Source organism: Mycetomoellerius zeteki, unplaced genomic scaffold (assembly GCF_001594055.1).
Source record: "Mycetomoellerius zeteki isolate Tzet28-1 unplaced genomic scaffold, Tzet1.0 scaffold106, whole genome shotgun sequence".
In the NCBI taxonomy this organism is placed as follows: domain Eukaryota; kingdom Metazoa; phylum Arthropoda; class Insecta; order Hymenoptera; family Formicidae; genus Mycetomoellerius; species Mycetomoellerius zeteki.
The window spans coordinates 4,698,596-4,716,381 of NW_017255975.1; the positions used below are offsets into that span (position 1 = coordinate 4,698,596).

The 17,786-nt window shown below is 29.0% G+C and overlaps 4 protein-coding genes across 5 annotated transcripts; 1 reads left to right on the plus strand and 3 right to left on the minus strand.

Moving 5' to 3' along the window:
* The first annotated feature begins 3,358 nt into the window (after positions 1-3,358).
* Blos4 (biogenesis of lysosome-related organelles complex 1 subunit 4) lies at positions 3,359-4,420 on the plus strand. Its single transcript, XM_018451376.1, has 4 exons — positions 3,359-3,711; positions 3,792-3,863; positions 3,940-4,161; positions 4,295-4,420. The coding sequence occupies exons 1-4, from the start codon at positions 3,628-3,630 to the stop codon at positions 4,385-4,387; spliced, it is 471 nt and encodes a 156-aa protein (XP_018306878.1). The 5' UTR covers positions 3,359-3,627; the 3' UTR covers positions 4,388-4,420.
* Positions 4,421-4,972: 552 nt separating this feature from the next.
* On the minus strand, positions 4,973-7,984 carry LOC108722552 (uncharacterized). The gene is made up of 3 exons (XM_018447724.1): positions 7,981-7,984; positions 7,717-7,902; positions 4,973-5,142 (listed from the first exon to the last, which is right to left on the minus strand). The coding sequence occupies exons 1-3, from the start codon at positions 7,982-7,984 to the stop codon at positions 4,973-4,975; spliced, it is 360 nt and encodes a 119-aa protein (XP_018303226.1).
* Positions 7,985-8,805: 821 nt separating this feature from the next.
* LOC108723253 (uncharacterized) lies at positions 8,806-11,048 on the minus strand. Of its 2 annotated transcripts, none has more exons than XM_018448826.1 (4): positions 10,778-11,048; positions 10,375-10,510; positions 10,048-10,282; positions 8,806-9,234 (listed from the first exon to the last, which is right to left on the minus strand). In XM_018448826.1, exons 1-4 carry the CDS (start codon positions 10,942-10,944, stop codon positions 9,041-9,043), a joined length of 732 nt encoding a protein of 243 aa, XP_018304328.1. In that variant the 5' UTR covers positions 10,945-11,048; the 3' UTR covers positions 8,806-9,040. The 2 variants fall into 2 exon arrangements, with proteins under 2 accessions (XP_018304328.1, XP_018304337.1); XM_018448835.1 differs by having other exon boundaries at positions 8,807-9,234; positions 10,429-10,510.
* Positions 11,049-12,737: 1,689 nt separating this feature from the next.
* Positions 12,738-15,603, minus strand: Taf11 (TATA-box binding protein associated factor 11). Its single transcript, XM_018448745.1, has 6 exons — positions 15,589-15,603; positions 14,086-14,239; positions 13,748-14,016; positions 13,216-13,303; positions 13,040-13,136; positions 12,738-12,960 (listed from the first exon to the last, which is right to left on the minus strand). Exons 2-6 carry the CDS (start codon positions 14,233-14,235, stop codon positions 12,827-12,829), a joined length of 738 nt encoding a protein of 245 aa, XP_018304247.1. The 5' UTR covers positions 14,236-14,239; positions 15,589-15,603; the 3' UTR covers positions 12,738-12,826.
* Positions 15,604-17,786: the final 2,183 nt, after the last annotated feature.

The following is a 17,786-nucleotide window of genomic DNA, read 5'->3' on the forward strand; positions in this document are numbered from 1 at the left end:
CATATTTTTTATTGAGAAAACTTATCTTAGAAATCCTATTTATTATTATATCAGAAAAATACTAATAAAATCAATTTAAATTAGAAAACGATGTGAAATATAAAATAGATAAAATATGTATATATTGTGCACGTATGAGCAAAATGTGCAAAAATATGCTTTTATGTGTAAAATATGTAAAAATATGTTCTTATATATGAAATATGAAAAATATGCTGTAACATATAAAGCTCAAAATGCATAATTTCTTATGAAACAAATAACTGGTTGAAGTTTGGAACATTCTTGGAGCGATTTTTTTCAAAATGGTTTGGTCCATTTCTTCTTTTGCACAGAGCTTTTTTACATCTACATGCTAGACAACAAATAAAAAGCACCCTAATCGAATACATGCGTCGGAAGGCAACATAAATTTGTATTTAGTTTATTTCTTTATTAGTCAAATAAAAAAAACATGCTCTATACATATTTTGGTTGCCCTAATCATAAATATTCTGTGTTGTCTGGGATGCCATTATTTGTCTACTAATTAATTCTTATTTAATATTCTTAGGTTACTATATCTACTGAAAAAAACTACTAAATTAAACATAACACGATATTATCTTTATAAAGTCATGTAGCTAAAGTCAAGGAACATAAAAACTTATCAGATTTATAATATTATTATAATTGTAATGAATAAAACAGACTTAATTGTATGCAGAGTAGTATTTGTGCGCATATCGGATGTTGCAAAACATCGTCGGAGAAGTAAAGAAAAAGATGAACTCTTGATCCTTGATGATATCCTAATCAAGAGATAATTTTCTATATTCTTTTGAATCTAGTTAGTTTTTGAGAACAAATAGATTATAAATTATATAATTATAAAATAAATATTTTTTTATCGTATATATATAGTATATATATAGAAAAGTCCGACAACCATATCGGCACGCAATTATAATTTCTGAAATTAATTCATTTAAATGAATTTACAATAGTTCAACATCTTAACGTTCTGACCGTTATGGAGTTTCTTAAGTTAAAGCATTATGTTTAACATTAGCGGTCTTTCAATCTTATTATTATATATAGTTTAATTTTAAAATTATATTATTTATTTAATTTTTTAATTATAAGCTAAATGATATGTTATATTATTTCATGTGTTGTATATATAAAAGAATATATATAAAAACATATGAAAGAAATACATAATATTAGACAAAATTATTATATGCATTACATTGAATTTTACGCAGAACGGGAAACAACGAAGATTTTCATTCACTAACACAAAGACAATCACTTATTATGTAAATTATTAAGTAAATTATAAGTAAAAAAAAAGACAGTATTATTACTGTTTACATCGATTTTAATGAGCAGACATGATTAAAGTAAAAAATATTCTTGTTTTGTAGTGTATATACATATACTATAAATACGTTCGTAAGATTTATCTAGATCTTTATTTGTTTATCATTGATAACATTTATATCATGATCATACACACTAGTTCTACTAGTATAACGAGGGAATGTAGAATTACATATATGGTCAGCATTTGGTAACAAGTTAAAACTGAAAGCTATAATTAATCCAGTCTTATTGTTAAAATAAATTTTATTGATTAGTATATATCACATTTCAGAACATACATGACGACATAACAATAACTAAAAGAATACTCGAAAAAAAATTCATGATCATTTCAATCAAACCGATATCCAAGTTATAATAAATTTGTATCTAGTATTGCTTGATTTATAATTGTATTGATATATTTGTACAATATATATTAATTTTAATATTTTGTTAATGAATATAAGAAAATAAATGTACAATTATGACGTATTCTTTCTTTATTTGTTTTCATAAGGAATATTGCATCATTCCTTATGAAATATAATTATAACCTGACTTAGCAAACTTCCGGGTAAAAAAATTTTTATACATTAATATGTATAAATATGTATAAACATACATGCATGCATAAATATTCATAATCATAAATAATTATATTAGGAAAAATCAAGTTTGGAAAAATGTAAAAAAATTTGCTCATACATAACTATACCCAGCAAACACAAAGTTACATGTAACGTACCTGTTAGTTGTAATTTCCCACTCAACAATGTAACTGTAATGTTAGTTGTAATTTCCCACTCAACAATACGTACATGTTAGTTGTAATTTCCCACTCAACAATATAATTGTAATATAACACGTGTGTTATATTACAGTTACATTGTTGAGTGGGAAATTACAACTAACAGATACGTTACATGTAACTTTGTGTTTGCTGGATAGTATAATTTTACATGCAACTATATATGAGCAATTCTTTTACATTTTTCCAAATTTAATTTTTTCTTAAACAAACAATGTGAAAATTTTCCTTTTAATTATTTTTTATGTTTTCTTATTATTATTATTATTATTTTTAGTACACTAAAAAATAATTTTACAAACTAAAGAAGGATGTATAAACATGTATGGACATAATATCTCATTCATAATTATATGTTTATGAATATTTATATATGTTTATGTATGTTTATACATATTTATATATATTCATGCATAAAAAACTTTTGCCGGGTTTGTACGCAAGATGATATAAAATTGGCAATAAATTCTAGCGGAATAATATATCAAAACTAGAGCCTACTGTATCCGCAATAGGATTTCCAATGTAAACCATATTTGAAGAACATATCTTGAAGTCAAATTGAAACCAACACCAGAACAAATTTGATAATAACAATGTGATGACAGGTTGATGCCAAATGCAGATTAAATCTGTTGTCTAATGCGCCAACAAAATGATGCCAAATATATTTTGACGAACAGATAATGTTGCATTCTTTCGTGAAAAACGCTGATACTTTTGTAATAGCAAAATTGGTTAACAAGGTTGTCGCATATTTGGTAGAAATGTGCTGACAGTACCAGCAATAACAAAGTATATTTTTTATTTGCGGCCATAATCTGTTGTTAACCTTTGTCAGTTGCAGAAAAAGTTATAGGGGTATAAGATATATTAAATTGAAATAATTGTTAATATGGCTCAATTAGAATAAATCAATAAACAAAAGAAGGGCAACGAGCCAATTATAAGCCATTTATAATTGGCTCGTTGCCCTTCTTTCATTTATTGATATTAAATTGAATTACGCTGAAAACTTAGATATAACAAATCTTATCTCTTAATTAAATAATAAATGTAATATAATTGTTTATAACAGTTTTGCTACACTTGTCGGTTTTCTAATTTAATTAAATTTAATTGCATTTTAACAAAAATCTCAATTTTCGTCTAATTAAATTGAAGATGTCGCGACACGCGACAAAGCTGATGAGTCTTCCGTCTTCGGCGTTTTCACAGCGCGTAGTATCGTTGGCGTTTGACACCTGTATTTCCGAGTTCCGATAGAAAAAGAAAATACGAGTTCCTAAATTAATGATTCTCGAACAATTTGAACGTTTTATTTATGTGAAGTGATATGTGAAAGTTACCGGACTACATTAATCATTTTTCAACGCGCTGACAAGACATTCTACATGTATTCTTTATTTTCTAACCTATAATAGTAGACATATATATCTATTTGTTTAATTACATAGTATTAGAAAAAGATGTCATCTTCCCAAACGACGGAGTTAGCAGAGGAATTGGTTAAAGACTATGCGAATTATGCAAAAGTGGACTGGAGTAATCAGGCGAGTGTGCTATTTGTATTTTGTCTATTATTGGTATCCTGCTATTTAAGAAATTATTAAATAACTCGTGCTGGTTTTAGGTGAAAAACGTTCGCGATGTCATAGAGGATACATTGATACGACTGGAGGAATTCCAATCGATTGTTGCAATGGTCAGATATGAATCTAAATAGAATACAAATGATTCAGTATTGATACTGAAACATTAAACATTTCTGTCTCTCAAAGGTGGAGAATAGCAGTGCTGAGTGTATGCAGCAACATCTTCCAAAGTTACAACAAATGAAGGATGGTATGGCAACTCTTCGCAATAGGGTAGATGCACTGGAGCACATTGTCGCAATGGCAAACATGAATTTAAGTACGTTAGAAGCTGCTGTAGACAAAGCAGAGGCTGATCTAGGTGTATCAGATAGATTATTCGGGATATTGAATCCTCTATCATTTTTTGTGAGTACAACATAGTCAAAGGATACACATTTTTAGCATATATATTAAACTATTAAATAATTAAATTATGCACTCTTTATATGATTATCATGTATGTAATGATTTCTTAAGCAACTTGAATTGAATTTTTCAGAAGAAAACTCAGGAACCAGTTGCGTCAAATGCAACGTCAGTATATAAATCGCCCATAATTTATAAATCTGATGACTACTTTCAAAGAGAATAAAAACCGTGTACATAAAAAGAGGCTTGGGTTATGAAGCACCTGTTATTAGATTAAGAAAAGTATTTATAAATTTATGTTAGATCAGTAATTAATATCTATACAAAAAAATAAAGTTCATTTTGTGTGGACATTAAATAAATCTATAATGGATTTTTATTTCATGTGTTATATTCTTACCAATTATTACACCGATCAACAACTGCTTGATTAGTAAGATTTTATATATATATTTCATTAGAAACATAATGGCAATAATTCACCTATGGCAATAAATAATTGTAGATATTTCTAGCTTGCAAAAATACTACAAAAAACATCATTTATCTCACTTGTAAATCTGCCAAAATTTTGAGTTTAAAATCTGCACCTTGTAAAAATATTTAAATAAAGCAAAAAAATATTCGCATTTAATTTTTCTGAAATAAAAACATTCGTTTTTATTGAAGAAATATGTATGAAAAATAAAAATGAAAGATATATAAACGACGAAGTCGAGAATTTTCTATTGCCATAGAAAGTTTCCATAGAACCATTTACTTAGAGAATGTTCTATAATTTTTAATTACATTGTGCATGAAAAATATTCTAACATGCTGCGGAAGTACAAGTTTTCAACTGAGCTTTCTTTTCCCCCAAGGAGCAACGTCCGCCTATGCAATGTCTCCATCTCATGATCTTTCCTATTCCACAAGTGACACTGCATGTTGACCAATTACCCCATTGGTCCCATATTTTTGGTTCTCTGTTGTTTTTTTCTGAAATAATATTATACCAGTTATTCCACTTGAATAAAAATTAAATTCTAATGAATGTAGAAAATCAAGATCAAGAATGACAAAATACTATGTCTTTTAGTATATCGGTATAATTACATAAATTGTAATTATATGAAGGAAAAATAAATTTTATAAAATGCAATTAAGATCTAAATTAATTTTAGAAGTTTACAGTAAGAAATATATTTAAAAAGAAACATTTCAATTATAGCTCAAATATGCTTGATAACTTTCACTCATGGTTTCTTTTGAAGGAAAGGAAATGCGTAGTTAAAAATTATAAAAAGTATTTCAAGTAAACGATTCTATGGAAACTTCCATCCATTGCTTAACTTTGTTACTTGTATACATTTATATTATTTTTTATTCGTACTTTACATGCACACTTATATACACAACTTGGATTAAGTTAGTTTCTAATAATATTAGAAATTAAGATTAATTACTCTATTTCCTTTAATATAAGTTATAATTATTACGTCAATAAAAATGACAAATTATTAATTGAAATATTGCTAAAGAATTCTCGATTAATTTTACAGGAGACATTAGATAATGCGAGCATTCCTGACCCTAGCAAACAATTTACGTTTAAAAAACATTTACCTGAAACGCTTTTTATTTATTTAAAAACGTTAAATAGACGTTTTTTATTATATGACATTAAATACACGTTTATTATTCGTCGAAATGTCTCGTCTAAAAAAGTATTTTAAACTAGTAAAAAAAACATTTAATAGTTATAGACGCGTGTACATTTATTTATTAAATAGTTTTAAAAACGTATCAAATTTTAAATGTTTATTTTTTGTTATATTTATTATAGGATTTCTTAACGTTTACTAAATGCATTTTGAACGTAATTGCGTTGATTGGGGATTTTGAAAAAAAATAGCCGAACAGCCGATGGAAATTTCTATCCATTACCTAAATTTTACGTTATTGTTATAAGTTTTAGTTGTTCTTCAGTTTGAGTTCTTCAGTCGAATTAAGTAATGAGGAGTAAAAATTTAGTTAGTTAATGCAACATAAATTTTTACAAATATATGTATTACGCGATGTTGCTCGTTGTTCATATCGCAAGAATTTCAAACAGTGGTGAATGTTGCAAGAAAGAAAAGATATTCCAGCCATGCAACTTGTGGAAATTTCCATCCTGCACACACTGCCCAAATGTTGTTCATGTATGTTTCAATGATCGGTATTGCGGGAAGGTAAATCTTGAACCGGTCTCGGAGAAAGCCATGATCACCGACCAGTGTGCGACCTGCGATTGCACACGATTCACACCTACTTTTTTTTATTTATTTATTGACCCTCATGCTTTATTTAGAGAAAAAAATCCACGTCTATATACAGGATGCATCTTAAATAATGCCTACTAATCATATAGTGCTATTCCAAAATATTGCGCATCCCCTCCCACGTTGATTCTTATTAGCCTTGAATTGGTTATTATTGTTATAATGCTATTCCTAATAAAAAACTGAAAAGTCCTCTACCATTTTGCAATTTTTTTTTTAGTTACCCAATAAGCAAAATATCTAAAATCAATGTATAAAGATATTTAAGATATCTTTCAAAGTTCTTTAAGAAACATCTTCAAAATATTTCACCAAGAACACTGAAAGATATCTTAAAATTATCTTATACATCGATTTTATTCGACAATCTTTAGAAATTAATGTCTCGTCAACTATTGCGAAAATCGGAAAATTGCAAAATGATAGAATACTTTTTGACTCAGTTTTTATGATTAGTGGGCATTATTTAAGATACACCCTGTATACTTACTCTGTAATCACACAAAAAGAAATAGAATTGCATAGTTTCATATAGTTGTGCAATATTTCACAAGTGCGCTAATTATTGATACAACTCCGAGATAAAATGCCGATAAAAAAATGTTGATCGAATGAATTATTGATGTTGCAATAAACGCTTTGCTAAAAATTCTGTGGATTATCCAAAAAAAAAGACGTAATGAAAAGACCTGTTTTTGCTGTCCGCTCAATGGGGGAAGTCAACTCGAACATGTTCGTGCAAGTGCTTGAAAACTTCGTTGCGTCTAATATATTTTTGTTATTAATATATTAATAAGCTCTTCTATATTTTTAATATTAAAACAAGATATTTGTCTCACGAATAATCCTATACAGCACTAAACTTCTAAAGCTGTTCATAGAACATTTTAAGAATGTACCAATATTCTTAGAACGTTCATATACGTTCTATTAATGTCATGTGCTATTTGGAATTATGACGCGAAGCGTTTCTTCGAATGAATTTAAATTATGTGTTCTATCGTATTGTAATTTTAACTAACACTATCGAATTCTTTGCTAAAAACTATAAAAAATGATGACGATTTAATAGACATTTTTATAACACTTTTTTCTTTTTGTAGTAAAAAAATTTTAATTAAAACAAATAATAATATACATGTTTCAGCAATAAATCTTCCTTGAAATTTCAAATTCTTAATTATATTAAACTTATTATATTTATATCTTTTAATTGTAAATAGTTGATTTTACATGCAATCACGTTTACCTCGTTTTATTAATGGCCGGATGTTGTCATCCTCTTCGCGATCATCGTCAATATCGCGAAACATATTATAAATTTTACGTTGGAGTCTATCTGATTTTATTTTGGATGTGTCAATATTACTTTCAACGATATTAGGTGCAATATTTGACGACGTTTTGTCAATTTCCGGAGTGACTTCTTTGAAGGCTAAAATTAAAAAGTTATTTCGCATATAGAAGAGTAATACACTGTCAAAATATAAATATTCTTCAACAGCATATTTACCCATAAAAAATAGGAACATGGCAAAATAAGCAAGGATCAATCTATTTCTATCCATTAATATATTTTATACATTGATTTATGCTTATGGAATGTAACGGAATTATTTTCTTCTTCTTTTCTTATTCGGCCTCGTCTGCTTCGCTGATGACGATACGGCATACGGAATTGTCGCAATGAAGTTTGTTCTATATCATTAAAACCATGATGTAATATAAGGCCTGTTCTTTTTGGTTGAACTTTTGCACCAGTTCATCTTTCTTCCTCTTCTCTCCTCCTGGAGAGAAAAGGAAGAAAGATGAACTGGTGTAAAAGTTCAGCCAAAAAGAATAGGCCTATAAAGACGGGTGTAACCATGATATAAATACATGTATTTATATCATGGGTGTAACATTCTCATGGATGCGCAGTAGAATAGAAGAGTAAATTTAGACCCAAATTTAATTGGCTGTTCCAGTATCCTCTATCATTATTATGCGCAATATTGCACTTACAAAAAAATGCATTTCTGCCCAAATTTGATTGATTATTTCCAGTTAAAACATCGATGATTAAAACTTACGTGAAACTATTAAATTCACATTGAATATAAAGTTTTGAACAAATAACAATCAATATTATATATACTATTGCTATAAAATAGCCATGAAAAGAAATATTTCTGTGAGCCATAATTTAAAACTCAATTTAATATTATCAAAATGTATTGCACACATTTTTAGAACGTAGTTCGTATATATTACATAGGTAAATTGTACTAATATACATATTTCATCTTTAAATCTATTTTTCAAATTCAAATTTTTGTCGTCACAGTGCAATCTTATAAAAATATTAAGGAATATGATCCATAGCTCAATCGAGCTTGCATTCTTGTATTCTTCTTGTTGTTAGATCAGAACAATTTTATTCCGGAAAAGAGTAATATCCGGAAATAAACTCTCTCCGTAATAGTTTACAAAGCAAGGATTTTTTTGTTTGTGCGTTCTCGAGATCGCTTAGTACTTTCCACATAATGATGTCAAGAAGACTTTGTCGATTGCTTTTGCAAGTCGGAAACGAATCATGATTTTATTCCGAGCCAGCCGAGGAAGCCTTTGGTCCCGCAATCTTTCAGATGGCAGCTTTTCAACTGCGCCTTCTTGAGACCTTTAGTGCAATCTGTGGACAAACAATGACGCCAACGAACCTGTCGTCCTTGCCCGCAAGATACACTGCACGCACTCCAAATACTCCAATTGTCCCAGGCCGCCCAATCTGCAGTGAGAGGCAAAGAAAAAACAGAATTTCACACTTCCAACTCATTCACTTCAATTTCATTTAAACACTGCTTAAAACAATAGCTAAGGGAAATTTGTTATGCAAATTTTATAAAATTATGAAATGTGCGAAACCGAGAATTTATTTTACAATGCATACATATAACACTTTCTATTTCTCTATGTTACATAATTAACATCTAGTTCTTCCTCATTACTTTATATTTATAAAATGCATTTTTTAAACATTTATACACGCGAATATTTTAAAATTAGTTCTTCGAATGGACTGTTCAATTTTAGAGAGACAATTTTATTCTGCAGTTTAACATTTTTTTCATTTTCTTATTTGCAATTATCATAATTTTCCCACTACAAAAGGTGGTTAATAAATTAATTAAATAGTCGTTCATTTTCATTATTTTGTTATACATTTGTTACATAACTGCAGAAAAAAATTGTCTCTAAAATTGAACAGTCCATTCGAAGAATTAATTTTAAAATATTCGCGTGTACAGTAATACATTTATTGCAATAGAAATATAATTTGACATAGCATATCTAATTTTTTACTGATATCTCTTAAATTACAATATCTTTTTTGCTATTTTATTATTAGAAAGGATATTGTAAAAGACATTAACAAAAAAGTAAATGTATCATGACAAATCATATTTCTAGTCCAATCATTATATTATTGTACAAGTGAATATTTAAAAAATCTCTAATTTCAAAAATTATTCAATTTTATAGAGATAAATTTTTTCTGTTCAATGGTTTTTATACAAAATTATTTTCCTTATCTTATCACCTATATTTTCATCATTCGAATAGGTATCTTTTGCAATGACGTCATGTTTCTTCTTCGTTAAACCTGATACTTTCATTTGGGTAATTTCATGAGGTATCCTTTTAGATCTGTTATATCTCATAGGGTGAATTCTGAAAAAGTCTCGCTCATAACCAAGCAACTTTCGCCGATAGATTATATCAGCGCTCGTTTGAAAGTACAGACGGAAATTTCTCTTTGTATTTTTCAAATAACGCTGCAATAATGAGGTCAGTGTTTTGTCTTATCTATCAATGTCTATGTAATACGTGCAATAAATATAAAATATTTATTTAATAAACACAATACGGGACTCTCAAAGTTGAAACACGTGTATAAGTTTTTGCTTCTTATTTTACATACCTTGGGTTTGTCCGTTGTGAATCGCTGAATGGAATGGTGACACAATTGCGAATAAATGTCTGAATAAAAACGTCTTTCATTGCTGAAATACGTCAAACTATTGAATAAACGAGTCAACAAGTATGCATATAGAAATAAAAACGTTTATCTTTCTTAACATCTATTATAAGAATAATGAAAAAATATATTCCTCGCCGCGGTATGTAATGATGTTGGCATCCTTATATTCATGAAGAAATAAAGAGATTAACAGATTTGTATTATAATAAATGTTTTGTAATGTATGTGTAACAAGTAACAATATAGGTAATATTCTTTGAATAACGTTTCAATAACAGCATTACTGTACCTTTTGGTTTCATCATTCGAATCTGTAATCGATTTAATATTATACTCATAATTCGATACGTTAGCAAATGCTCTGGCAGTGCAAGATTTCGGAAAATTTAATATTTCATAAATTACGCATCCGAAGTAAATATTGTACGTCAAAATTAGTTTAAGTAACATTTGCATATCATATTTTCGGTTTTCATTGCGCGGTTATGGACATGTATAAATATCGATAGAAAATGTGTCTAAATTCACAGTTAATACTTTTGACTTTATCGTTCATTATATGCAAAACACAAATAGAACCACTGAAAGCGTTCTAATGCAGTATAATATGTTATGTTTATGGCTTAGGCTATGTTTGGACGCCGTATCTGAAACGCGAGAGAGAATACCCAAATAGCACACAGCGCTTACAAAGCGCTAAAAAAGCGCATATAATCGTTTTTTTATGCAAGCGCTGCTGTGCTACTTGGATAGTTAAATATTCTTATCTGTCCTTTTTATCAATTAGGAAATATATTTTCCGTTTTTCAGAGTTGAATAATAAAATAAAAACCAGAAGGAACAAAGAACTATTCCTGTAAACATAATGAGAACTGTAGATTATAACATATATATTATATGTGTTATAAAATAACTACTATGTAGTTTGTTATATTTCTAATATACTATATTTTCTTTTTCTTTTCCTTTTATTTTAAAATATCCCTTAATTGTGAATGTTTCGTAATTATATACAATTTGTCGCTATTTAAAAAAAACAATGTATTCATATTTTTATATATAATTATATTCCTACAATTTATTTATATTTAGAGATTTGATAATTCAACTTTAAAGGTTTACGTAAAACGATATATTAATAATTAGGCAATAAACAAATTCAATGGCAGCAATTAGTATAAAACATTACATTAATTTCTATTTAAAAATGCGCTAGAAGATTATACATAATGATTTAATAAGTATCTTGACTGTGTATCAAAGTATAACTAAATCTTATCATCAAACTTTCCTATCATATAAGATGTATTACTATATGTTTCTATTAGTCTACTCTATGTGCTAATGATGATTCACAATCTAAAATTTATAATCATTATGTATAATAAAAGTGCTCCCAAAATTTAGCCCATTTTGTGACCCTCAATTTTCGAATTGAACTGTATTCTAAACAACGCTATATGATCCCAGTAAGCAAAATGTCGGCAGACTAGCAGCAGATTTTATTAGAAATGTCAAAAGACTGACATCAACTATAGGCACATTCTATTTCCGTTCTGTCGACAGAATCTGCTCACATAATTGGTAGCATACTATGTTCAAAATCAATCTTTACAGACTTGGCTATCTGGAATGGGACATTAATCTCAATAGAAAAAGATTAAATTGAGCATAGGAGTAGTTTTGGAGATACAGAAAGTCAAAATGGTCAAATTCCTAATATTTTCAACATTGTTCAAATACTATAGACATAAAAAGAAAGTTATCACGTACTCTTGATAATAGTGAGATTTTTATTATAATTAATCAGAATAATTTTTTGACTCCTCTATATCTCTGTTTGTTTAATTTTTTAAAGGAGTAAAACTACCTTCAGAAAAATTTTTGCGGAATTCCTCGAAAACAAATACAGAAAAAAAATGTTTAGCAGATCTTTTTGGTCCAGAATTTCAAGACAAACAACTTTTATTCTAAATATATTTTTGATAATTTAATTCGAAATTTGAGAGCCACAAAATACGTAGGTTAAGAAACTTGTGTTTTTGAGATCATTCTTTTTTGCGATATAAAAATATATGTATAACTAGGTTAAGTTTAATCTATTTGAAGATGAAAAATATGAAATATTAGTAAAATGTACATTTATCATATATTAATAAATTTTAACTAACTCTAATCGAAATAGATAATGCTTTAAATTATAAAGGTAGTTAGAATAATTTAAAAAGCCCAACTTTAATTTGGGCGAATTATATAATTTATATTTAGATTACGTTCTAACGTCGGTAGACTTCTGCAAGAGAAACAATAGACTAATATGTTACAAATATCGAACTAATTATAATCTGAAGAAAGCTTTGTGTGTCCGACCATTCGGTATTTGACCCTGTAACCTCAATCTGCGGACAGCCTCTCTCAAATGCTTTGGTTGTAATGGGCCAGTTTCATTTTGCGCCTCCATAACATCTAAAGCTGTACAACAAACGCAATAATCTAGAGTAAAAATTCTAATATTCTATTCTAATAATATTTACAAAAAAATAACTCCTACCTTCTTCAACAATTTCACCAACAAATACCTTAGCAATTCCTGACATAGCTATAACAACGTTTTGAGATACCGAACAACCTGTTATAGTTTGCATGATCTGAAATATTTAATAAAATACTTTCTTAAAAATAGAATTTCATTTTTTGCATGTAATGATTAAAACTAAGATACAGTACCCTCTTTATAGCTGCTTTTGGAAATGCGGATCGTCTGTACATTTCGTATCTATCCAGTTGATCTTCAGTAAAGTTAGATACTAGTACCCTAAAAATTTTTTTAATATTATCATATTTTTATATTCTCAAGATAATGTGTGTATAAACTTATAAGTTATAGCGAATTTGATTACTTGCATTACACTAGAATAATGCATAATAAAAACTGCTATACATAGCAAAATTAAATGTAAAAGCACACACACATGCATTTAAACATTTTAAATATCCAATAATAATATCATCTCCTTACTTCAGAAGTGACATAATTAAAAAAATTAAGTTTCTCAGAAAAGAGAGGAAATGTATTTTTCAATTTGACCAAAAATTATTAATTAATCAATATTGGTAAAGAGAATGTATTCCTAACATAATCAAGTGACATTTTTCTCATTTTTGTTTCATAATCTTTAAAGAATCATTCTTTTGACTTATGGCGATTTTTTTCAAACTACCCTTTTTGTGTCGTGATCATTAAACATCAGATACATACTGCATTTTTTCTCTCTCCTCCTCTTCTATCTCCTTTTTGCTCTTCTCCTTACTTTCCCGCCTTTCTTTTGTACTGATTGGATTAGCACGAGGTATCATAATGTCATTACTAAATATATCTTCAGCAGTTTGTTCTTCTACCTTCATATCAAGTTCTTGCTTCACAGTCTCTACTTGATTCTCTGTCACTGGGCAGGTAGAATTAGATCCTGTGTTTTCAATCTCTTCAACATCTGATTGTGATTGAGAACTCATTGCATCCGATTCTGCCTATATAATACAGATAATACAAATAATTTATTTAAAAGACAAGAGTTAACTTTTTGACAGTATTTATACCTTAACTTGTGTATTATCAATCTCCATAGCTTCATCTTTGGACCCTGAATTTTGAGTAAGACTAGTTTTGTTATCTTCATGCTCTTCCACAACTTTATGCTCACTCTCTTTTTCATCCCCAGAATCTTCCTTCCCAAAGATATTATCCATTTTTCTAATGAAAACGATATGTATAAGATATGTATAAAGTGTGTAACAGGAATTATTAATCTATTGTTATTAATTTATATATTTACAAATATGTCACGTAATATTAATAAAAAGAATTGTACAAGATTATAACATCTTATTTTATGTTTCATATGATAAGTTTATGCAGGATTTCAAACAATTAAAATAATAAAATATTATGTAACATCATTTAATTATCGAAATATTGTTTATCAATACCTATATGTATATAATATGTAAACATACCCAGATAGCAACGTGTTTGTCTTGTTGCTGGCATATTGCTTGCTAAGTATGCATTGCTAAGTGTTGCTACCAGAATTGCAGCAACTCGGTCCTGATTTGTTGACAACTTGATGCCTTCACGATATGATAACATTGAGTAGCAACTTGCCAGCAACTTGCCGACAACTTTAAAATCGTCATCATCAAAATTCGTACTATTGCCATCATGTTGCCATAATAATATGCAGCACTATACAATGCTGTCATATTGCCGACAACGCAAGATAACATTGATGTAGCTATCTTGCTGTTAAACTGCTGGCAATACACATTGTTGTCTGCATGTTACTACAATGTCGGTATATTCGAAATCGTTGAAGACGAATCTATGGCAAGTTGTCAGCATCATAAACAATCACAGATTTGCGAGATTTTGCTGAGACACGCTTTGCTATCTGGATATACTTTCCTTACTTCAAAAGTGACACAATTAAAAAAGTTAAACTTTTCAGAAAAGAGGAAAATTATTTTTCAACTTGACAGAAAGTTATTGCCTGATCAAATAATATCGGCAAAAGGAATATGTATATTCTTAACATAATCAAATGTCATTTTTATTATTCACAACCCTAAAAAAAATCGTCTTTAAATTTTTGAATTATCCCTTCAACGTTTTGACTTTTTTATGAAGTTCACTTTTGATAACTGATGGAGATAAAGCAATATTTACGTAATTCTTCATGGTAATAACTAAAAAAATCACGTTTGTCAGTTATATGTCACTTTTGAAGTAAGGGATATATATTATATATTTACATAATATATGTATACATATATTAATAAACAATATTTCGCTAATTAACGATGTCACATGACATTTTAATTCTTTTAAACCTCAATAAACTAAATAAAATAGAAACCATAAAATAGAAACATTACAATCTTGTATGATTCTTTTTATTTAATATTAGACATTATGTCATAATAAGCATAAGAATCGTTTGGTGACTTATTTAAACGTTTTATAAATTATAAAGTAAATAAAAAAAAAGTGGGGAAATAAATTACTCCACATGCTGATCTCTTTAGATTCGTAAATATACTTACAACAAATATTTTATTGCAAAACATTAATTTATATTATTCAAATGATAAAACGATTCGCCACCAATATCAATCAAGAAATGATATCTTTTAACGAAGAAATGTTGCCCGAAATGGTAAACATCATACACAAAAACAGAATTAACAGAAGATTTGGAAGAATACAAATTCAGTGGAACAAATTGGAGTACAGGCACAGTGTACAACTGTATGTACATACACTATCTAACAATCTAACGCGAAACTCAGATTAGTTAAGGTTAATATTAAGGGGAGCTTTCCAACAAGCGACACTATGCGACACAGCGATCATCTCATCCTTGTTTAACATTGGAGAACAATAAAGCGGGGAGCACAGACTCTTGCATAACGCATAACACGTAATGCATAAGAAAATGTACCAATCAAAGCCCTCCGTTTCCTTCCTTTCCTTGAAATAAAGAATTCTGATTGATTGAATTTCTTATGCATTACATGTTATGCATTATGCAAAAGTCTGTGCTCCCCGCTTAAGGATTCACCGTGCATACCGGCTGTGTTCCAAAATTCACTGCCAACGCTGAAAATCTACAGTTTACGTCACATATACTATATATTTCCAGCACTGTCAGTGAATTTTGGAACACAGCCACCGTGTCACTCTGGCTGCGTTCCACTCAAGAAGACTAGAACTAAGGAGGATCAACTCGCGTGGTGGGGGTGAGTCAAAAAACGTCCGCAGCTATTCACACGATGTGTAGCGGCACTGCGCATGTGTGAAAGTTCGATATAAGAGCGACAAAGTGACGATTATAGAACGACAGAGAGACGACTATATAGAGCGACAGAGAGGACTAATGAAGCGCAAGAGTGGGGGAAGTTATCCGTCGCCACTTTTTGCCTCACCCCCACTACCGCTATTGGCACGAGTTGATCCTCCTTAGTTCTAGTCTTCTCGGTTCCACTTAACGCTTGCAACGCTCGCGAGCATCGTTTGTCCTTATTTAACATTTGATAAACGACAAGGATGAAATGATTCCACGAGCGTTGTGAGCGTTAAGTGGAACGCAGCCTACGTATCTCTTGTTGGAAAGCTCCCAAGATTAGAGAAAAACTTGAGAAGAGCTATCCCGACATTCCCGATGTTATATGAACCAAATCGCATGTACACTAGCGCCAGTACATCTATTTTCAATTTGGGAACTACATGGCTACGTATTGGCGATAAAAACACGCTGTCGAAAATCCATGTGGTGCATGTCCGTGCTAAATCGCAGTGCTAAATGACGTACTAAATTGCTTTAGAAAATGTAATATAAATTATAATCTGTAGATTATTTAAATATTTATAAATATAAAAATATACATATTACTTAAAGTTCTATAGTCTTCAGATTATAATTATGCGTCAGCTATTGCAGTATTGCCGCCTATCTAGTAAAATTCTAATTTATTACATACCGGGGCGTTACAACTTCTCGATCGACAAACGCCGTTTTGTACATTCGATATCGATCGAGGTCTTTTCGCAATTTCGCGCTAAATTATTTTTCCAACTCGGGAAAAAATGAAGAAAATTTCATTATATGTGTGTGGATCAAATTATATCAAATAAGATTAAATTGTTTCTGATGAGATTTAGTTTTTAGATATAATCTTCAGAAATTTAGCTTTGCCTCACATGATTGATGTTATATCCATTAAGATTTAAATAGATAATCTGCGATATAAATAAAATGTTATATTGAATATAAAGAAAGCATATTGTAGATCTACGAGAATATATTGATATATATGAATATTTAACTTTATACAAACTTATATGAAACTAAATGTAATAAATATTAGATCTACAGAGATATAATAATATCAAAGAAGATATATAAAAATCTATAACAGATACTTTGATTCCAAGTAGTTAAAAAGAAACATTTTTTTGTAAACTATTGTAATATTTTGTTATATGTCCCTTGATTCTACACTTTTAATACAAATTAAAAGTTTTTACATAAATGTTTATTGCAATAACTGATAATCAATGTTGCAGTAATCATACAGTAAAAAGTTAAGAAACATTTTCAAATCTTATTATTATTTGTAGTAATTTTTATTTTCATTTTTTAATTTGATTTTAAATTTCGTGCATCTATTGTACGGAATAGTGACTAAACGCATGCGCATTAAGTCACAGAGCATGAAAAAGGCATACTTATAGCGCTTAT